The 23,572-nt window shown below is 45.9% G+C and overlaps 1 protein-coding gene across 6 annotated transcripts in view; it reads left to right on the forward strand.

Annotated features, from left to right (window-relative positions):
• Positions 1 to 23,572, forward strand: part of PPFIA3 (PPFI scaffold protein A3) — a 99,165-nt gene that overhangs the window by 34,975 nt on the left and 40,618 nt on the right. For 5 of the 6 annotated variants that reach the window (XM_083162267.1, XM_083162266.1, XM_083162268.1 and 2 more), the window contains exons 4-14: positions 3,655 to 3,819; positions 6,917 to 6,991; positions 7,082 to 7,162; positions 8,935 to 9,156; positions 9,804 to 9,950; positions 11,946 to 12,080; positions 13,119 to 13,202; positions 13,621 to 13,752; positions 14,411 to 14,473; positions 17,457 to 17,536; positions 19,599 to 19,746. In XM_083162267.1, the coding sequence (XP_083018393.1) occupies positions 3,655 to 3,819; positions 6,917 to 6,991; positions 7,082 to 7,162; positions 8,935 to 9,156; positions 9,804 to 9,950; positions 11,946 to 12,080; positions 13,119 to 13,202; positions 13,621 to 13,752; positions 14,411 to 14,473; positions 17,457 to 17,536; positions 19,599 to 19,746 (1,332 nt within the window). The remainder of the gene's footprint in view (positions 1 to 3,654; positions 3,820 to 6,916; positions 6,992 to 7,081; positions 7,163 to 8,934; positions 9,157 to 9,803; positions 9,951 to 11,945; positions 12,081 to 13,118; positions 13,203 to 13,620; positions 13,753 to 14,410; positions 14,474 to 17,456; positions 17,537 to 19,598; positions 19,747 to 23,572) is intronic. The other variant, XM_083162269.1, reaches the window with a different exon arrangement.

The following is a 23,572-nucleotide window of genomic DNA, read 5'->3' on the forward strand; positions in this document are numbered from 1 at the left end:
TAGTGATCTCTCTCCTCCTGAATATTAGTGTACATTGATCCCTCTCCTCCTCCTGATTATTCATGTATAGTGATCCCTCTCCTCCTGATTATTATCTCTCTCCTCCTGATTATTAGTGTACAGAGATCCCTCTCCTCCTCTTGATTATTAGTGTATAGTGATCCATCTCCTGATTATTAGTGTACAGAGATCCCTCTCCTCCTGATTATTAGTGTACATTGATCCCTCTCCTCCTCCTGATTATTCGTGTATAGTGATCCCTCTCCTCCTGATTATTAGTGTACAGTGATCCCTCTCCTCCTCCTGATTATTAGTGTACAGTGATCCCTTTCCTCCTGATTATTAGTGTATAGTGATCCCTCTCCTGATTATTAGTGTATAGTGATCCCTCTCCTCCTGAATATTAGTGTACAGTGATCCCTCTCCTCCTGAATATTAGTGTACTTTGATCCCTCTCCTCCTCCTGATTATTAGTGTACAGTGATCCCTCTCCTCCTGATTATTAGTGTACTGTGATCCATCTCCTCCTGATTATTAGTGTACAAAGATCCCTCTCCTCCTGATTATTAGTGTACAGTGATCCCTCTCCTCCTCCTGATTATTAGTGTCTAGTGGTCCCTCTCCTCCTGAATATTAGTGTACAGTGATCCCTCTCCTGATTATTAGTGTACATTGATCCCTCTCCTCCTCCTATTTATTAGTGTATAGTGATCCCTCTCCTTCTGAATATTAGTGTACAGTGATCCCTCTCCTCCTATTTATTGGTGTTTAGAGATCCCTAACCCCTCCGATTGCCGTTGAAGCTATTTTACCTGTTACTACCTATTCTACCACCTCATTTGTTTTTTATCCCTGCCGTTTAGTAAATCTGGGGTTTCTCTACTGCTAATTGGTTTGTCGGCGGGTTTGAGCTCAGTAAATCTGTAGGATGCAATCCCACCAGTAAACCGCAGCAACACCCCCGGGGTTTTAGATCCGCAGCTTAGTATACTGTATATGCCCCCTAAACAATGGTCGTTTGCAGTTATCCATTTTGCAGTTTTAAATCAAATGAATTTAAAAATCACCCGACTCGTTTTGTCCACGTTGCAGCAAAATCCTTTTGTTAGTGCATTTATAGAGTAACATTTGCCAGAATAAGGGCAACTCCAGTGTACTGTGTATAACAGCAGCCCAGGGAATCACCTGCTCGCGGTGCTGGTGTGTGAGTATTACGCATACTCCATCATCCACATTTTGGGTCCCTTTGCAAAATGACAGCACGCTTACTGGTATCCATAGATTTATGCAGAGCTGCCGCTCCTGGCTGTACAATCGCATCCAGCGGGGGGAACACGGCACGAATTCTGTCAGGTCTCTTGCTGTGCAAATCGCCAGGCAACCTGAGACAAGTGAGGGAAGCGTGCAGCCGGACTGACGACGGGTACCCGCAATGTCCCCGATTTGCTGGCTGCCTGCTATGGCTCCTGTTAATTAATCAGAGAAACGGGGACAGCTTTCAGCTGGATGTGGAAACGCTGCGTTGATGGCAACGAAAGATGTTACGAGTCCTGTAGACTCACCGTCACCACCGCAGTTTCGTTCTCTGATGGGGGGTGTTAAGGGTTAACGGGCCCGTGTGATGTGTGCGCTGTCCTTTTCCTCTGTATACTGTAGGTTGGAAATGGTGGCTATAAATAAACACGCTCCATGCCATGAAAAAGTTCTGCATCAAATTCGAGGACACGTAAGAAATTTCTGTCACAGTGAATGTGGATGACAACGTGCCGCCGGCAATAGAAGACGGCTTGGAGGCGCCGCGTGTGTTGTCTCTGTGAAATTACCTCAGTGAAGACTTATCAAACGACGACAACGGGAGATCACACCAAGTGTAGGCAGCTGCAGGCAGCCGCGTCGGCGCAGATAGGCGGCAGCTAGCGCAATAGGTTTCTCTCAGTCAGGGGGCTTCTGGGAAGTGTGATGTGACTATATGGGGCGACTTACCAGGGGAATGGCAAATCGTTTATTAGCAGCTATTTATTAGCAGGCCCTAATAGATAGTGGAAGGAACAGATACCCTCAGCAGCACAGAGTATTTCAGGAGACAAGTAATGTATAAATGAGTACAGGGCGGCATGTGGTAGGGGCAGTGATGTGATGGGGGGGGGGGGGGGGATGGAGGCTACAGGATGCCACATATGGGAATTTATATAGTGGAAGAAACAGGTTCCCCCAGCAGCATGGACTATTTTAGGATTTGCGTAATAAGTATAGGACGCTATGTAACCGGGGCAGTGATGTGATGAGAGGAGAGGAATGGAGGCAGCAGGATGCCACATACAGAAATTTATATAGCGTAAGAAGTTGGTTCCTCTCCAGAGTGTCAGTGGGGATGTATGCGACATGGGCTGGTCAGGAGGAGCCTGCAATAAGTAACAGACTGAGGGCCAGATTCTCTAAGCTTCAAAAGTGATCAAATGGAGAGTGATAAACAGCCAGCCAATCAGCTCCTGTCTGACATTTTTCAAACACAGGCTGTGACATGGCAGGTAGGAGCTGATTGGCTGGCTGTTTATCACTCTCCATTTGATCACTTTTGAAGCTTAGACAGTCTAGCCCTGAGAGTTATATAGTAGAATTAGCAGGGTTCCCAGCAGCAGAGAAAATAAATCATGAGATGAGTGATGTTTTAGTGAGGACAGGAGTGTATTGGAGTGACAGTGACATATTGTGATGAGGTAAATGAAGGCCGCAATAATCTTGTATGTACCGCTCCCACAACAACCCTAGTTACTGCCCTGTTATTTTGTTTACTGTATGTATATTGTTCACTGTGCACCCCATAAATGCGTGTGCTTCTTCCTATGTTTAGTGTTACGGAACCCCTGTGATGCCTTTGAAAAAAAGAATAACTATATATATTTTTATAGTTGATTTTAGGAAGAATAAAATGCATTAACTGGAGTTTCTGTCATTTAATACTGTGCAATAAAAATGTAAAACCTAAAATGTTCAGCGCACAGAACATCGCCATAACTGTGTTGCAGAGGCAAAAACGCAATATTGCCCAGGGCCTGCAGCAGGCGTTGGCGCCAAGTGACCAGATCATTATGAGAGAACGTAGAACGCTGTACCAAGCAGTAACGTGGGGCTGACTGATAAGTGAGAGATGGAAATAATACTGTTTTATGTTAGAAGATGCAAACAGAGCTGTCCACACGTTATTAATGTAAGTAAATGTAGCCTAAAAAATGGCCGAGCTTTTACATAGGCAAAGACCAGTGACCCGGGGATTGTAGAAGTAGATGTACATTAAATATTGGAGACAGTCCCTCGGTGTGAAGTCCACAGGAAGCCATTAATTGTAATCCCTTGGTGCATTGTAAAGCTGTTTGTCTTTGATATTCGACTTGCAGGAGGCAATTAATGTTTGGTCTGCTGAGATTATATTTTCTTCGAGTACAAGTGAGGAACAGTTTGTTCACGCAGTGGAATCTGTTATTGCCGTGCCAGGCTTTTGGCACATTGTCATCTCTAAATATTATAAAATCTCCACTCAACGGCGAAACGTGGCGCTACAGGCCCCGCACGAAAAGTCTTGTACTGTATGTCTTGGGGGTTTTGTTTTTCTTGCATTGGGTTGCAATCTCCGACTTATGTTCTCCACATCCGCAGCTGCTGCTGGAACACCTGGAATGTTTAGTGTCTCGTCACGAGCGATCGCTGAGGATGACTGTGGTAAAGAGGCAGGCGCAGTCGCCCGCTGGCGTCTCCAGCGAAGTGGAGGTGCTGAAAGCTCTGAAGTCTCTCTTTGAGCATCACAAGGCCCTCGATGAAAAGGTAAGGAAATGCGTGGTCTAGCCCACGTGACCTCTTCTTCTGTCCTTGGTCTATAACGTTTTATATATGCCCTTTTTTGGAGTTCTATGTGGCTGGTAAGACCTCCTGAAACCACAAGTGCCGCATCCATATGTGATGATTTCTAACTTGGTATTAAGAGCGGGATGTATTAATATACATTGCCGCCCTTCGCCTCCCAGCCACCGCGATGCTACCGCATATGTCCTAACATATGCGGCTAGCATCGGGTTGCGGTGACGGAGACCCCCGCAATACCTGTGATGTGGTCTGCGGGGGTCTCCGTCACATCCCGGCGGCTGCCCGTGTCCCCCTGCGTCTTCTCCTCCCCCCTGCAGCCGGATGTCCTCCCGGCTGTGATACCTGCTGGGGGAGGAGGAGATCAAAGTAGGACGGGAGGGGGGGCGCGCGGACGGCGATAGAAGCCCATCTTCTATAGGGTATCGCCCTGCCAGGCGAAGACGGGGCGGATGAGTATTGGTACATAGGAAAATGCGGTAAAACCCCTGTTTTACCGCATTTTCCCTTTAGTACATCCCGCCGTAACTCCTTAATGGCCAAACTATGGCCCGCCAGCTGCTGAGAAACTACAAGCCCCCTCTGATTATGTAACAAATTACGTGCGGTGTTGTCTTAACCAAACGTGCACGTTTCCATGAAATTGGGTGCTAAACATGCGTAGCGTAATAGCAATTTATTTTTGGTTAGGGGGAAGAGCAGGGGTAGTGGTGACGCATTTCGCATTCCTCACGGGTCTGGGAGAGTGTCCTACTTCCTCAGGAGAACTGCCCAAAATTTGTTAATGTCCAGAACATTCTGAATTTCAAGTATGGTCCGTCTTCACCAGAATCTCGTGCCACTTAAAAGACCGCTTTTAGGCCAGTATTCCATCCTCTGCTATTTGTAGCCGTGGTTTTTGGCTGTGAAATGGCCTTTTTATTTTTTTCTGTGAGGGAACATTGCTGTTGGCGGTGGTTGTGAGGTGGTACCATTCTGACTGTTACTATGGCTATAGCCACTATTATTATTATTTTTACTTATTATTTACAGTTTCTTATATAGCGCAGCAGATTCCGTTGTGCTTTATAAATTTTGACAACACTGAAAGAACAAACTAGGTAAAACAGACAGACATAGAGGTTGGAGGTCCCTGCTGTAAGCTTAAAGTATATAGGGAAATAGGAGGGAAACACAGGGACAGGCACCAGTAATAGCATAGCAGTCCCACCAAGTTACAAGTCCAGAAGGGAAGCTATATAATACATAAGTGCCTCAGGGGGTTATGCATATGGAACTTAAATATGATAGGCTTGCCTGAAGAGGTGAGTTTTCAGGGAACGCCACTTATTGAATTACCCCCGTATACAGGGCCGTTTCTAGACAATTTAGCCCCCCCCCCCCCGCCCCCAAATATATAGAAGAAATTGCATGCGTCGAAAAAGGGGGGGTGGTTTATTTAAAAGGGGGTGTGGCTTAATATAAGGGCGTGGTCTAGCAGGAAAACAATTACCTAACATCTTACTTTCGCAACCTGTCCAGACATTGGTTACCGCAGGAATTGTCATTGTCCTCCCGCACTTAAGTTGGCGGGCTGAAGGCCACATAGTGACATAAAAATATAGAGGCCCACACAGTGACCTAGTACGCCTCACAGACCAAGGCCAAACAATGACAGGCCGTATATATAATGTAATGTACCACAATTTAAACCAAATCTGGTTGACCAGTCTATGCCCCCACCCGGTGGGTAGGTCTAACTATTCTATGGTGTTACAATTGGAAATGTGGTGTGAGACTGGCATAACATAGTGTGCTTACATCCCAAGGGCCTGATTCACAGTCACATGCAATGCGTCCGCATCTGCAATTCATAGCACGCATGAGTCCGAGGCTTAAATATATGTACCTGCGGAGGATGTTAATACTTTATACCTTTCTTATGAAGATCAAGACACCTATTCCCTCACCAGGGAACTTTGTGCCTCTTTATTAGCATCGGGTCCAGTCAGAATGATGCATTCTCATGAAGGCTGACTGACTCCGGGCACAAAATGGCTGCCTCAGAAGAGTACGAGTGACAGGCGCCCTTATTGGTCAGTAAGGCGAATTGCCGTGGTTCTGTGATTCAACAAGAAGCTGCAATGTCTGCCCGATCCTATTTGTACTAGGATGACATTAGTCTGGAAATGACAGCAGGAAGAAAGGAGACCCATAAAAAAAATAGGTTAAAAGAAAGGAAACCATTTCAACGACGTAAAATTGGTGTTTATTATAAAATTCTTGTACCAAGGGTAGTTTAACCCAAATCACTAACCTATAACTCCCTCAGATAGGTGTTATGAGAAGGGGTTGTGCGCAAGCTGGCGGTCGTGGTATTTATCGTTTCATAGTGGGCGTTGTAGACAGGTCGATATCCACGTAGCAGGTCAGCCACGCACCACTTTCTTCTGGGCGCGCCCAGACCCCCTTGTCCAGCAGTGGAAGATTCCCGGGCCATTTGCTGTCAGTCATGATGATTGGCTGTTGATACGTCAAGGTTATACAGCCCCTTTGAGACCAGCTCCCTGCATGAGTGGAGCGCTGACTGATATCTTGTCTGTTGTTTTCCGCACCCATATTTAACCCATTTACATCATGTGTTTTAGTAGCGACAAGAGCGGGCACCGGATGCGTTAGCCTGGTGATCTTTCTCCCGTAGTAAATCAAACTTTTACATCCAAATTAAATATCTAAATACTACTCGCTCACGCACAGTGCAAATCCTATATAAATACAGTAAATGTCCTAGTACTGTATATGAACTAGGGATGTGCAGATCCAGATCTGAAAATGGGATCTTATTGGCTATCAGGCTGTCGCATGTTTTGTTGCCAAAACATGTGACAGTTAATAGCCAATAAAATCCTGTTTTGAGATTCGGGTAAATCCTGATGTGCACACCTCTATGACCCATTGGGGAATGGTACGCACCTGTCCTCTTCTGTAATTATAGATATAGTTGGGGCTCATGTTCCTTGCAGTGTACTGTATGCCTGCTGTATTTATCAGTCTCCCCTCTGTGTGCTTTCCTCCGTAACAGGTCCGAGAGCGCCTCCGTGTGGCCCTTGAAAGGGTGTCCGTACTGGAGGAGGAGCTGGATTTGTCCAGCCAGGAGGTAAGCTTTGTTAATGGCCACACCCTCCTCCAGTGTAGCACTGCATGTAGGAGAACGCTACAATGCCTGTCTTCTCTCCTGATCTTCCAGTCCCTCTCTCTGCGGGAACAGCTGGCGCGGAGACGCTCAGGAATCGATGATGGCAGCAAAGATGGAGACTCGCAGGGTTCTGTAAGTACACCATAGCAGCATATTTTTAGTCATTAAAAGTAGGGGGTGGGAAGATGAGGCAGGGCTAGACAGGACAATGATTTCTAGCTCGTAAGTGTTTTGAATGAGTGACATAGGTAGGAGACTTGGACAATGATCTCAGGGGCAGATTTATCAATTTTAGAGAGAGATAAAGTACCAACCAAAAAGCTCCTAACTGTAATTTTGCAAACATTGCCTGTAACATGACAGGGGCTGATTGGCTGGTGGTTTATCACTCTCCATTTTATCGCCTTCCAAACTATAATAGTCTGGCTCTGTGTTTGAAAAATGACAGGAGCTAGTTGCTTGTTACTGTATCTCTCTCCAAGCTAATCCCCCCCTCAATCACTATGGGGTCTATTTATTTTGCCCCAGTGGGCGGAGACAAAGTACCAACCAACCCACTCCCAAATGTCATTTTTCAAACACAGCCTATACTATGGCAGTTAGAAAGAATTACTTCACAGAAAGGGTAGTGGATAAGTGGAATAGCCTCCCATCAGAGGTGGTAGAGGCTAAGACAGTAGAACAATTTAAACATGCTTGGGATAGGCATATGAATATCCTTACAAAGAAATAAGGATTAAAAAGGGTTGAGATTACCTGAAGGGTAAAAAAAATGGGCAGACTAGATGGGCCAAGTGGTACTTATCTGCCGTCAAATTCTATGTTTCTATATTTCTATGTTTCTATGCTACTATGTTTGCTTTAGGGCAGATTGATTAAGCCCGGAGAAGTGATCCTCTGGTTGGTACTTTATCACCGGCCAATCAGCTCCCAACTGTCATTGTTTAAACCCAGACTAGATGGTCTAACATCCGCTGCCCTACATCGCCCCTCTCCGCCAGTTACCCCATTCTTAATAAACGCATATGCTCTAACATATGCGCAAAAGAGGGCTCTTCCGATAAGAGGTGTCCCTTGTGATGCGGCTCTGGTGCTAGACTTCCGGCTCTAGGACCCCCTTTGTTCATTCGCAGAGTGCCGGCCCGGACGTGGGGCATGCTGGGAGGGATCCGTGACAGATCCCTCAATCAGCGTAGTGGAGAGAAGCTCATAGGCTTCTACAGGGTATCGCCAGAAAAAGCTGGTGCTACCCTCCGCAGCGCTGACCAGGCGGAGGGGCATTAGAGCATATGAAATTGCGGTAAAAACCCGATAACAGGGTTTTTACCTCATTTTCATTTTAGAGCATCCCGCCCCCAGCCTAGTTGGCTTCAAAAAGTGATGAAGTGGAGAGTGATAAACAGACAGCCAATCAGCTCCTACCTGTCCTTTTCTAAACGCAGCCTGTAACATGGCAGTTGTTATAGCATGGCTGATTGGCTGGCTGTTTTATCACTCTCTATTTTATCACTTTTTGGAGCTTGATACATCTGGCACTTTATCACGTCACTGGTCCTAATAAATCTGCCCCATTATCTAGTTCCACTTTATCTCTTTCCAAGGTTAAGTAAATATGCTCCTATGTGAGATAATTGTTTGACCCCCTAGTCTTCAGGCACTGGGCATCCATCCATGTGGGGCACACTGCTGCCTGGTCTTGTTTGGTGGGAATGCTGCACAGCCAGACTTCGAGGTGTGTGGGGATCATAGGGAACATCTTGTTCCATCTTTACACATGAGTACCGTTGCCCACATGTTACCGGTCTTGGATTACCGTTACTCTCTCACTGATGGGAGAATTAAATGCATCCATTTCAAGCTATAGCTGAATAACAGTCCGAGGGGGCCTTTTGTTATTATTTTAGGCCATCCTTAATGGCTCCACTCACCTGGAACTACAAGGAGGCCGAGAGTCCGAGCTGGAGGAGATGTTGGAGAAGCAGCGGCTGGAGCTGTGCCAGCTGAAGGAGCGTCTGACCATGATGTGCCGTCAAATGGCCGAACTGGAAGAGGAGCTCAACACTGCACAGAAAGATCTGATCAAGTCCGAGGAGGTCAGCAACAAGCTGCAGCGTGATCTGAAAGAGGTGAGAACGTATGCTGGAGCTGGCCTGTGTACTAGCTGGCGCCGTGATGCCGCTCTCTTCTACCCAGCATGCTCGCTGCTCCCTGTGCTACATGCATCTCACAGTAAGCCTGGTGATTCCGTATTGACCGCCAGGATTCCTGTATCCACTAATCATTGTACAACTCTGTGACATGATGTGAGGACACTAATTAAGTCGTGTTTAATGCTTTACTTTCAAAGACTGGAACCCTGCAGCTTTTCAGCAGGACATGCTGAGACTTGTAGTTGCACAACCGATATAAAGCCACAGCTTGCCTGAGTCTAAATCTATAAATACTTTACTGACTGAGAAATCAACGGAGACAGATGGGGGGTTGGAGGGGGGCGGGTATTGCTTCTATAGGCTGAAGGTGCCTCTCGCCTCCAAGTGAGCATATAATACACAATATAGGATATTTACTATAGGGAAGAGCCATAGACTGCACACCCTATGTAATGAGAGGTGTGACTATGCTAAGGATTAAAGGGTCAAACACACACAGCCAAGCGTTTGACGGGTAAATTTGATCCATCCGTGACATGGTAGACCGATATAAGCTGTCCCGGTATATGTTTATATTTCTGCATCTGTAAAATGTCTGACTTTGTTCCGCACCCTGTCATCAGGCACTGGCGCAACGGGAGGATATGGAGGAACGGATCACCACCTTAGAGAAGCGCTACCTGAGTGCGCAGAGGGAAGCCACCTCGCTCCATGATGTCAACGACAAGCTGGAGAATGAACTTGCCAGTAAAGAGTCCCTGTACAGACAGGTACAGTAATGCCGTCCCCAGTGGTCATTCGCCCAGTCATGTGACTCCTCCAGACTGGTCATATGACTACTCCAGACAGGTACAGTAATGCCGTCCTCAGTGGTCATTCGTCCAGTCAAATGACTACTCCAGACAGGTACAGTAATGCCGTCCCTAGTGGTCATTCGTCCAGTCATGTGACTACTCCAGACTGGTCATATGACTACTCCACACAGGTACAGTAATGCTATCCCAGTGGTCATTCAGGCTGGTCATGTGACTACTCCAGACTGGTACAGTAATGCTGTCCCAGTGGTCATTCAGGTTGGTCATTTGACTACTCCAGACTGGTACAGTAATGCTGCCCCAGTGGTAATTCACCCAGTCATGTGACCCCTCCAGACTGGTGCAGTAATGCCATCCCCAGTGGTCATTCAGGTTGGTCATGTGACTACTCCAGACTGGTACAGTAATACCGTCCCCAGTGGTCATTCACCCAGTCATGTGACCCCTCCAGACTGGTGCAGTAATGCCGTCCCCAGTGGTCATTCAAGCTGGTCATGTGACTACTCCAGACTGGTACAGTAATGCTGCCCCAGTGGTCATTCACCCAGTCATGTGACCCCTCCAGACTGGTGCAGTAATGCTGCCCCAGTGGTCATTCACCCAGTCATGTGACCCCTCCAGACTGGTCATATGACTACTCCACACAGGTACAGTAATGCTGTCCCAGTGGTCATTCAGGCTGGTCATGTGACTACTCCAGACTGGTACATTAATGCTGCCCCAGTGGTCATTCACCCAGTCATGTGACCCCTCCAGACTGGTGCAGTAATGCCATCCCCAGTGGTCATTCAGGTTGGTCATGTGACTCCTCCAGACTGGTACAGTAATGCTGTTCCTTTATAGCACAATCTGGGTTTCCCCACTCTTAATTAATAATTCATACTGTTGTTGAATTCTGGTTGCTAATGCCTCTGGATTAACAGAATCTGTATTAACAATCATTTATATGATGCACCTGGTGCCTAACAGGAAGCAGTGGATGATTTATCACCGACTGGGCAAATTCTATTCCACATGAATTTCGTGGTTCCCTTTATCAAAATGATAGATACATAGGTCGGAGCGCTGCAGCGGGGGAACTTAAACTTGGCCTGGGTGCCAGTTGTTAGTGTCCCATTGTTCCAAAAGATTCTGTTGTGCATCTGGCAACAAGGAAACCCAAAACTGTATTGTGGGACCTTACTAAATTCCTGACACAAGATTATACCCCTACACTCAGGGAAACATACGGTATCCCTGCACTCTGGAAGCCAGTGTTCAAAAGACCGTCAATGGCCTCCCGATGCGCAGACTCCCGACAGGGGCTCCGTAGGTACCCCTAACTCTCTTCCCTACCCCCCTCATCTTAACCAAGTCTGTGTGTCCAGAAAAGTAAATCAAAAAGTTAATCTGCAAATATGTGAAAAAATGATCTGGCCATTCTAGTGTACAATAGTTCCAGCCAATAAAGTTTAAATGAAGATCCTAGAACTAGAAAGGACAGCTCCACATGCACCCCTCTAGATCCACATGCACCCCTCTAGATCCACATGCACCCCTCGCACACGCACAGAAGCTGGTGGGGATGTGCACATAATGGACAAGCTAGAGCCACAAATTCGGCCACGGATGTACCCTTACCCTGACTTGTAAGCTATTGGAGCCTTACATCTCCATCTATTGTCAACAACTTTCTACAGTATGATGCTCAGATGCATTCATTGGGTTGGAAGCACCATGGGAATAGGTTGCCTATTGCTAATGGAGACAATCCTGGACTATAATTAAGGTCTAGGACTGTGACCGTAGGTGAGACATCCTTGGCCAGCAAGCTGTACATTTTTGGGTTCTAAGTGCTTTTGTATTGACTTGCAGCTGCCTTATGAAACATAATAGATATTGCACAGGAGCGATTCTGTGGGGTCCCGCTTGTTAGCACCTAATAACCTTCAGCTTCTTCGACTTCCGCAGAGCGAAGAGAAGAACCGTCAGCTGCAGGAATGGCTGGAGGACGCTAAACAGAAGCTGCAGCAGACCCTGCAGAAGGCTGAGACACTGCCAGAGATTGAGGCACAGCTGGCGCAGCGAGTGGCGGCTCTCAGCAAGGTATCTCTACCTACATACTCCGCTCACATATCCCTCATGTAATCCTTACGTGGCAGAGAGTGCCTGGATTCTCTTCTATTCTCTGTATAATCAGGCGACGATGCTTAATTTATATAAGGAACTAGTCAGCCCGCACAAAGCAAATGCTTCGAAAGCTAGTCTGCTACCTTGTGATTGCCTCTGTGTTTGTGCATGTGTGAGAGAAAAAGAGATGTAGTTTCACTCGCTGCCCACAGATGGCAATGTTTTGGAGACACACAATCAGACGCTAGACATATATATAGATGATTATATTGAATGGCAGATACATTTTATTTAAGTATAAATGTATTGGTTTGTAAAGGGCTTCTGTGCAGGACTATTTTGTTGCGTTCATTGTCCAGATGTGCAACACTACCGCAAATGTGTGCATTCTGTGAATAGCAATAATAAAAACACTATATTTTAAGGGGGTATTCAATCCCCGCAGTCAATCCGACGGGGGAAATAGAGGCAGGTGCCTATTCAATGCTATCGTTTTATCAATAACGTCACTGAATTGTCGTGATCACGGGTTAATCTCGACAATCCACGGCCGTTTACTCGGACATGCCTCATTTTTGCCGATCGCCAAGCGGGACATTGAATCCCGCCAGACGATATGATGTCCAGCAAAACAAAAATGGGCCCGGGTAACGGCTGTCAGGATGGATCGACAGTTGTGACCTGGGATTAAAGATTGAAAGACCCCCTAAGGGTCTTTCTTTCTTAAACAACTGACTATCCAGCTGACTGTGGCGCGTTTTGCCATTAATGTTTACAGAGGGGGAAGTTCAGTCAGGGTAGAACACCTTCAATGAACATTGTTAAATTTGAAAAGCAAAAGTGTGCAAGCAGCGGGGGTAAAAAGAGAAGAAGCTCTTGGTTCATTATCATGGAAACCAAGTAGACGATATTGAAGCAGTAGATATAAAAAGTTTGGTGGTCGTACAATCATGGCCATTTCCTTGACCGTTATTTCCTGTGACCTTCTCTTCTGCTTCCTCTTTGTGTGGCCAGGCAGAGGAGAGACATGGAAATTTTGAGGAACGTCTTCGTCAGCTTGAAGCTCAACTAGAGGAGAAGAACCAGGAGCTGCAGCGGGTAAGTGGTACATCCACCGTCCGCAACGCTGTTCCCCCACTCTGCATTCACTAGACCCAATAGCTTCAATTTGAAGAGAGAAGCCAGATTCTTCTCACCACCGTATATAATCATCTGTAAAGATAAATTCAGGTATTTAATAAAGCAGTACACAATGTAACAATGCGATTGTTAGAAAGTATAAAGGAACTTTCCTTCAGAAGTTATTGCTTATACAAAGGCAACTTGGACTGTTGTATAAGCAATAATTTGAGGACTTTTATTTTGAACGTTGCATTTTATTAATATTTAATTGGTGACATAGTAGCACCTTGATGGTTCTTATTTGTTATTGTCGGAGTTGCCCGACTTCTGTTGGAGGTGGCCCCGTTGCTCTGTCCCCTACTTGTGCATGCTGAGAGCTTGCTGTCTCGTACAGGCCCGCCAGAGGGAGAAAATGAACGACGAGCACAACAAACGCCTTTCGGAGACTGTCGATAAACTCCTCTCTGAGTCCAACGAAAGGCTGCAGTTGCATCTCAAGGAGAGGATGGGTGCCCTGGAGGAGAAGGTACGTGCCTGGGTCACGAGAAGGCTGATCGTCTTTCATGATCTGTTTATTTGCGGTGATAATACATACATACATATAGGTATGTCCGTGACATAATTTCACCGATAAGGAGGAGCCTCAAAATCTCTCTAGTACGGTAATGCTATAGTAATTGGCTTTGGCAGTCCTGTTTTATAAGTGCCGACCAATGTCATCTACCCAGGGAACAAATGGGGGGCGGGGGGCAGAGATAAAGCACCAGCCAGTCAGCTTCTAACTGTCAAATTAAAGGAGCTGATTGGTTGGTACTTCTCTCCACATTCTTATAATTCTGTGACCCAGAGATCTTGGTCTTCAAAAAAAAAAAAAAAGGGAGACGTTGCAGGTATCGGACATTGCAAGAAATTCCCCGTTGTTGTACAGTCTGGTTCGTACTGCAATTACAAAGCAATATTTAGAATCTGCATCATTCAGAAACCCCATTGCCCATGCTCCATGTGAAATGCTACGGCTCAGCTAATAAACCCATAATGTCCGTCTGTCTAACCAGCAAACATCTAACTTGTTCTTCTCTGCCTGCTTTCGCTGCTGTTCTCACCTGCCAACTTTAGGCTGCTTGTTGCTGATCTCTCATGGTCTCCCTCTCTTCCCCTCTGATTGCCTCCTCTCTCTCTTTCAGAACACTCTTTCGGAAGAGATAGCTAACATGAAAAAGCTGCAGGACGAACTTCTTCTAAATAAGGTTTGTACAGAATGAGGACCCCTGTGTCTCACGTAGGCCCTGACAATGGTTTACTAACCCGTACGTACAGATCTGTGTGTGTGTGTGGCATTCGTAAAATTGTCCAATTGTTTGTCTGCTATAGAGAGAAAGGCAGCAGTATTCCATAGAATATTCTGAAGCTTTCCCTTTAATCCCATCCAGAGGATGAACTCCAATGTTACCGTATGATAATGTTGTGTTGTGGTTTCTAGCCTTTGTTCTCCAGTTCTTGTTGTCCTACTTTGGTCACCCCAGTGTTTGTACTGGAGCTCAACCTGTGTGATGATGCAACCTGTTATTTTCCAGGGATGGTCCTGATATCTGCCAATCACGGTTCTTCAAGAGCTGCTGTGGTCTAACCTAGTAGCTTCTACCCATGTTCTTATAGTGATCCTTAAAGCTTTTGCAGATCGACTGTCTATAAGCTGTTTTTGTCCGTTTACCCAAGCTTTCTCATTCATCTAACGTATAGATAGACCTGGGGCAGCAGTTTTCCAGCCTGGTTATGTAGTTCTACTTTACGGACCGATTCAGGATTGCTCGTAGCGATCCAAATTCATGCTACAAGTTACACACTCGGCTGCCTGTTCATTGTGGGGAGGGAGGGCAGAAACGGGGCACTCCCATGGGACGCATGCAGGCCGATGCCACGTATTTGGCAATTTTGCGGAGGAAATAAGTCAACCTGATTTCTACTGCTAGCGGCCGCATGCAAGGGGAATGTGTTAACAAACACATATCCTCATGGTACCGAGGGCATTTGGGTGGTCGGCGTTTCAGAGCCAACCTGAATTAGGCCCTTAGTGCCCACAATTTGTACATTTGCATAGGGTGTCTCTAAATGTTTGTATATACTGAAGCAGGATTGTGGCAGAGAGAATTAGTTTGCTGGCTCTGCTGACAATATGAACCCCGCCTACATCCTGTCCGCTCTGTCCTTTTTAAATAAAGCTGATACTGCATAGCTGGGCGGTGCATCTCTTTCTTCCATCAATTTGCAGTGCGTAATGGTTATAGTCAGAGATTGTTGGAATGGCTTGCTATTGGTCTGCGCAGGCTGTACAATGAAGGGGTGATTCCATATAAAAGTAGTGTCTATTCCAGCACCCTGCACCGTTCAAAATCTATGCAGTTCCTCTCTCCTGCCTGGGGTGTCACTCTCTTGTTTGGTGCTTCTGATTTGTATCTTATCACTGAGATACAGACCAGCCTGTGCTAGAAGCATCTCAGTAGAGACCAACACCCCAGGCAGTAAAGAGGAACTGCATGAGTAGGGCAGTTACCAATGATCTCGCTACAAGTGGAACGCAGTTCTTGGTCATCTGAGCTTTTTGTTCTATACCAGCAGGATTTTAGAATGTGTCTATAAAGGTGCCCATACACTAGTAAGATTTATCTTCAGATCTGGCTGGCTGGAACAAAAACATGGTTATGGATGAGTGATAGTTTGGCAGTTTTCCAGCATTTCCAAGCAAATGGTTAACTGTCATTTGCTCTCATCCATAACCATGTTTGTGTTCCAACCAGCCAGATCTGAAGATAAATCTGCATGTGTATGGCCAGAGTATCTGACCGGAAATAATAACTTGATAGTAATAATGATTATATGGAGATATAGTGTTTTTTTTAAATAATATTTAGACTTTATTCTTTTCTCTTTGCACTTTTTATATATTTTACATGCTTTCCAAGACCGGATGGGTTTACCCCTGGGTGGTTAAATGCTGCCCATCTGGTTAATGTTTGGCATGATCACTAAAGCCTTTAGAATGGATAAAGGTTTGCGGATAGATGGTAGAGTGTAAGCAGTGGGGTTCCTTGGGTCAGTGCTAGGTCTGTCTTCTGGTAACTTCTCTTTTTAGTGATGACCATTTTTGGCCTTTATAGCAATACAACAACTGTTCAATGATCGAGGAGAGGAATGGAGTGCGGAACCTTAAGTCTGCAATACACTTACATGCTTAGGGGTGGCTGCTGAGTAACATACAAGTCACATACGCCTGTATGCAGATGTATACTCCACTCTGTTATCAGACTGCCCCTATCCCTACACTTAGGGGCCTGATTCAGAGGTCAGGCGCAAGCGAACAGAGTTTTCAGTCTGTACATGGGTCCAGGTGGACTCCAATGGTGTCGCAGTCTGTGGATGTCTCAGTACCAAGACTGTGGCCTCATCCCTGGTACAAAAGATTGGTTTGATGACCGGTTTAACTACGCAGATTCATAGGATTGCTTAGCCTGCCCACTTTTGGATTGCGGGAGGAAACCGGAGTACCCGGAGGAATCCCACGCAAACACTGGGAGAATATACAAACTCTGCACAGTTAGAGCCATGGTGGGAATAGAACCCATGACCTCAGCGCTGTGAGGCAGTAATGTAACCATTACACCATCCGTACTGCCCCGTATATATAACACATGGTGGGGATAGAACCCATGACCTCAGCGCTGTGAGGCAGTAATGTAACCATTACACCGTCCGTACTGCCCCGTATATATACCACATGGTGGGGATAGAACCCATGACCTCAGCGCTGTGAGGCAGTAATGTAACCATTACACCATCCGTACTGCCCCGTATATATAACACATGGTGGGGATAGAACCCATGACCTCAGCGCTGTGAGGCAGTAATGTAACCATTACACCGTCCGTACTGCCCCGTATATATACCACATGGTGGGAATAGAACCCATGACCTCAGCGCTGTGAGGCAGTTACACCATCCGTACTGCCCCGTATATATAACACATGGTGGGGATCGAACCCATGACCTAAGTGCTGTGAGGCAGTAATGCTAACCATTACACCATCCGTACTGCCCCTTATATATAACACATGGTGGGGATAGAACCCATGACCTCAGTGCTGTGAGGCAGTAATGCTAACCATTACACCATCTGTACTGCCCCGTCTGTATGTACATTTATAACCATGTGACCTTTCTCCTGTCCCCTTCCAGGAACAGCTAGTGTCCGAGATTGATCGCATGCAGATGGAAATAGACCAGCTGCGGGGACGGCCCTCATCCACATACTCCAGGTGAATCATTTTGTTGTTTGGAAAGTGGCTCGTTAATCCACACCTCACTGTAGGCGGCTTGTTGGAACAAATATGACCAAGTCAACGGTTATATGCAGGGGAGGCTCCTGTAGCACAGTTTAAAATTCAGATAGGGAAGGCACATCAATTGCCACCAACTGCCATTCCAAACTGACTCACTGGCAGTGGGAGTGGCTCTCCTATTTGAATTTTGGACTGTGCTGCTGCCCCGCCTCTTTAGCCGCCACTGGTTATATGTGTAAGAGCGGGAGAAAGGCGTAAAAGAAAGACATCGGTCTTAGTATCACACAGCTTTCGTGGGCTTCTGTGTATGGGGTGAATTTACTAAAGCTTCTAAAAATGAAAAGAAGTGATGTTGCCTATAGCAACAAATCAGATGCTATAATTTCATACCTCCCAACACCTGTGTCTCTCTAATCAGGACACTCGCGCGGCGGAGCACAAATGGAGCGGCCTATGGAAAGGGGAGTGGCCTCACAGGATATTGTGTCCTCAGGCCACGCCCCTGTCGCCACCCCTCTGCAGCTCTGAATAGACAATGTGCACAGCATCTGTCCCCTTTGTGTCTGTAGGGAAAGTCCTTGCCACAGACATAGTCACTTCCTCCTACAGCCACTGTGAGGAGCTCTGCTATCTAAAGTGAAAGTGATGGGAATACATGACACCCCCCCCCCCCCCCCTGCACACACACATGCAAACACACACACACCCCACTTATGGCTAAATGAATGTTATACACGAATATGAGCAGCCATTATGCAAAAAAATATCATTACCAATATCGTTATCATGCATATCGTTAAGGAGAATCATCTAGTGTTTACGCACCTTTAGAGCCCTGTGCCCAACTTGTTATATCCTGGTTTCACCACAGTTTACATTTTGATGTAGATTTTATGCCAAGAGGTAGAAATTCAGGTTTGCTGTTCCAGCACCTAATGAAAGCATTTAATTGGCTGATTCATCTGCTACTCATCCCTCCACAATGCTCACATTCAGAATGCAAAAGTATGGCTGCACACCGTGAAGGCAGCCATTTTGTTTGCTGTACCATTGCGGAATCATTATGAAATCATGATATCACAAAGTCATTAAATAGATTCTTAGTAATATTAATTCAGCCCACAAAATAAAGGCTGTACTCTGCATAGACGACCGGCAGACTTTTAAGTAAGGCCGACGCTGCGCTCTTACATCTCATGTTTGCTGGTGGAGACAGCTAAGAGTGTTTAGATCTGTAACAATGCCGTCATATCTGTGGTTTATCATGTCTTCTAAATACCCTTCTATTCATTACTGCACACTTTCTTTTTCCTTATACCACCGCACTCCACAAGTATACAAGTATCTACTACAGCTATTCATTTTGTAAGTGTGTACGAATACTTGCCGATGTGTTGACTCGATAAACCGTTTTTTTCTGCTTGCCTAGTTATGTGCTCGACGCGGAGGATTAGTTTGTGTACAGAGCGCGGGTATCGGCATTTGTGGCCTGTTCGTTTTGGTGTTTCCTGTCATTTACATGTAACGCACATCGCCTCACATTCAAGGCTTCCGCACCAGCACTGAAGGAGTTAGATGAAAAGGCACTATTACCCTATGAAACAGCACACTTTGTCAATGACTTTGCAGTTTGGTGTTCCCAATATTCTCTGCATCGTGTTGTCTGTCAGCCATTTTGTTCCTGCAGCTCCACGTTTGATCCAGTCCCCCTCTGTTTTGGCACAATGAATGGCTCCAGTTTCTCTTGTCCCAATAGATATGTACTGTATATATATACGCCCTGTGGCGCTGTGAGAGCTTGGGGCGGCAGGAACGGTAGTCAGAACCTGTGGCCCGAGTTGGCGTATATCTTGTATGTCATTCTAGCCGCCATGTTGAGTCAAAGAGCTAATTAGTAGTTAAAGCATGTGCATCATGTTTTGCATGTTCCGTAGATGTCAGTAAATTAAGAACTTGAAGAATGTTGTAGTCAAAACTGCATTTGTCGCGGGTTTTTGTACATCACCAACCAGTGTCTTTTATAACCATTTATCGCTAGGTCTCTCCCTGGCAGTGCGCTAGAGTTACGATACTCCCAGACCCCAACGTTACCCATGGGCAACCATATTGATCACTACAGCAGCACAGCTGTGATCAGGCGACCCAAAAAGGCTCGATGGGCGGCCATGAAAGACGACCCAACAAAGGTACAGTGTCACTACTTCCTTTTGTACTATTCTGCTGTGTTGGTTGTGTATGGGGAATCTCCGCTGGTTGTACTGAGTATTTAATTTCATCACGTTTACGCGACATCACCGTTTTCCAGGGATAGCAGACAGTCCGGGGGCCGAGCTTGAACCTGAGAAACTTCTGTCCCCATAGACAATGCCCTGGGAAAGAAAAGCAAAGAAACTTTTTTCCTTCACAGCGACACACAATTATTTTGGCTTAAGCTCTCAGATCCATTAGATCTGCAATTGACAGGTGATGTCTGCCCTTGCTGTCCTCTCTGCATTATTGTATATTTTCTCTTGGTTTTCTCCATACCTTGAAAAAAATGGAGGAGAGGGGAGTCTGCTGGAAGAGAAGAAAATGGACAATTGGAGAGCAGCTATGGTTCTAAAATTGGTGATTCTCTGTGCAATATACTGACTCGAATTAGCGGGATAATTCTGCAATATATAGACTACAAAATGGCAGATATTCAAGTGGAACCTGTAGTTGATCAGAGATTTGCCTTCTAAACTTTGTGTTGCAAATGTAACAGACTACATTACTCTGGACTGTTGTGCTGCCTTTTGGACCCAGTTTGGGAACCCCCACATGTTTTACCACCTTTTGAATGTGTTTGGGGGGGGGATTGAAGTCGTGTCCAACCTAAATATTCTTGGTTCACCCTCTAGTCACAAGAAAGCTGCAGAGATTCGGAACTCTACCTGTATTAGTGAAAAACTTTATGGGGGCCATTTATCAATGAGTGTTAAACTCTTTGGCTGGAGCACCATTTATCATACACAATTGGCTCCTAACTGTCATTTTTTAAACATGACCGCTAAGAGCCGATTGGCTGGAACACCATTTACCATACACAGAAGGTGGTATTCAATTGTTATATTGCGCCCGTTCTCCTGTCTAAAGAGACAGGAAATCATAGGGCCATATTCAATTGATCTATTTTTGTATTTGCGCATTTCTGCTCAACACCCCCGGGCATAGCAATGTGATATGCTGGTGAAAAACAATTGAATACCACCCAAAGAGTTTTTTATCAATAAAAACGAATTTTATTACTCTTTGATAAATAAGCCCATCACTGTGATACTTACTCTATTTACAGGCGAACATATGACAGAAAAGGAATCTGGCGTAAGAATGGGCCTTATTCAGAGTTGTACAGTGTTGCATTTTGCAGCAGCCAAAGATTCAATCCGCGGCAAAAACCTTGGCATAGCATGAAATTCCTTGTCAGACCCATTGGCCCTTATTCAGATCTGATCGCAGTACAAATTTGTTCTCAAAATTGGCAAAACCATGTGCACTGCAGGTGGGGCAGATGTAACATGTATAGGCCCTTATTCTAGTTGACTCGGACGGATGCGTATTTCGGAAGGCCACCGAGTGTTCCTACCCCCCCCCCCCCCCCCCCCGCCTACCGTACGGATGGTTCACACCGTCCGAATGCGGTAAGACGCCGAGCGAATGGGCCGCGAGTGGATGTTTCATACGAACAACTCCCCCATCTGTGGGAACCTCCCCCATCCTCCGATGGTCACCGACCATCGAATGATGGACCGAGTGGTCAGGCAGCCCCGAGTGCTCCAGACCACTCGGACATTTTTCCGTGTGAAAGCAGGGATATGGACGGGCAGCTGGCATCCGGCTATGTCAGCTGTCCGCCTCTCACACGTGACGGATTACCATATGTATGCCGAGCGGTTTTAAGGGAACGCCCATGAAACGCGGGGTATACGCATATGGTAATGAGCCCAAACAGCCCTTCTCCACCCCCTGCTCGGAATTCATGCCATGCGAGGCGTTCGCACATGCACAGAAACGCCTCTGCACATGCGCAAACACAATACATCGGCCGTCCGACCGAACAAGCAGCCGTCCGACTCAATCAGAATAAGGGCCCTAGAGAGAGTTAGATTTGGGTGGGGTGTGTTGAAACTGAAATCTGATTTGCAGTGTAAAAATAACGCACCCAGTATTTACCCTGCACAGAAACAAAATAAATCACACAAATCTAATTTACTTCTTTTTGTCTTTGTGCTGTCTCTGGACTCCTTCCTATGTAAGTATTCTTTAACTCTCTGTTTTCTGGACCATTGTTCCTTGTGCTGTGTATATAATAATGACACGGCATCAGTGCATGATGTAAAGCTGTATACTTTACATTAACGTCAGTAGCAGGCCCCGCGGGCTATAACCAGGTTTATGTTCTGCCTATATTACTGTTGTAAGAATGGTGAATGGGTTTATTCCACCATTATTATTGGGCTATAAACATCCACGGTTATGTATGGAATGTCTTTTATGCCCAGACCAACAGCAAGATGGGAAACCTCTGTCAGGACCAGGAATTCCCTCTCTGATGTGTCTGGGGGAGTGTTATGGCTGACAACTGTGTTCTGTCCTGTTGCCGGATGGGGGTATCCTTTATGTAGTAGAACAAGATTGATTGGACTGTCCGGATTTTTATTCATTGTCCACCTGGAGAGGACCATGTATGATTGGTATTGGACTGATGGTTAGGAGCACACTGGTGGGGCAGTAGTAATGGATGCTCTCCTGACTCTCATTAATTGTCCACCTGGAGAGGACCATGTATGATTGGCATTGGACTGGTGGTTAGGAGCACACTGGTGGGGCAGTAGTAATAGATGCTCTCCAGACTGTCATTAATTGTCCACCTGGACAGGACCATGTATGATTGGCATTGAACTGATGGTTAGGAGCACACTGGTGGGGCAGTAGTAATGGATGCTCTCCTGACTCTCATTAATTGTCCACCTGGAGAAGACCATGTATTATTGGCATTGGACTGGTGGTTAGGAGCACACTTGTGGGGCAGTAGTAATAGATGCTCTCCAGACTGTCATTAATTGTCCACCTGGACAGGACCATGTATGATTGGCATTGAACTGATGGTTAGGAGCACACTGGTGGGGCAGTAGTAATGGATGCTCTCCTGACTCTCATTAATTGTCCACCTGGAGAAGACCATGTATTATTGGCATTGGACTGGTGGTTAGGAGCACACTTGTGGGGCAGTAGTAATAGATGCTCTCCTGACTCTCATTAATTGTCCACCTGGAGAGGACCATGTATGATTGGTATTGGACTGGTGGTTAGGAGCACACTGGTGGGGCAGTAGTAATGGATGCGCTTCAGACTGTCATTAATTGTCCACCTGGAGAGGACCATGTATGATTGGCATTGGACTGGTGGTTAGAAGGACACTCGTGGGGCAGTAGTAATGGATTTTGCCACAGTTCACAGTGGTTTGTGTGCTGATATCACAGCATTGGAAGTGTGTAGTGAATGTGGACCAATGAGTGTTTGACATGACTGAATGCGGATGTAAGGGTGTCTGGTGAGTCTTGATCTAAGAGCCCAGGTATGAGGTCTCTAGAAGGGTCATAGACATTCCAGATTGGCAGATAAGGGTGGTGGGTTCCTCGCCACATTATCCACTCGCTACGAGTGAATTGGCATGTGTGTGTGTGTGTGTGTGTGTGTGTGTGTGTGTGTGTGTGTGTGTGTGTGTGTAAGTAACTCTCTATTGTTAATATTGGGGGGGGGGGGGGAGAGAGAAACCATTATTTAAAATTTAGATCAATAACAAAACCTCATTTTAAGTCACTGCAGCCTAAGTCATCATTTCTTTTTTCATTGCCTTGGGAATGTACCGGGAACTGATAGACCGGATATTAATTCTCAATACAAAATGGCCATCTCCGCTATGTACAGAAGACAGGTCCACTTGGAATAATTACTTTTGTAAAGCTATTTGTGTCTCTTCTCTCAGAA

Source organism: Crinia signifera, chromosome 19 (genome assembly GCF_055691185.1).
Source record: "Crinia signifera chromosome 19, ASM5569118v1, whole genome shotgun sequence".
NCBI classification, from domain to species: Eukaryota; Metazoa; Chordata; class Amphibia; order Anura; family Myobatrachidae; genus Crinia; species Crinia signifera.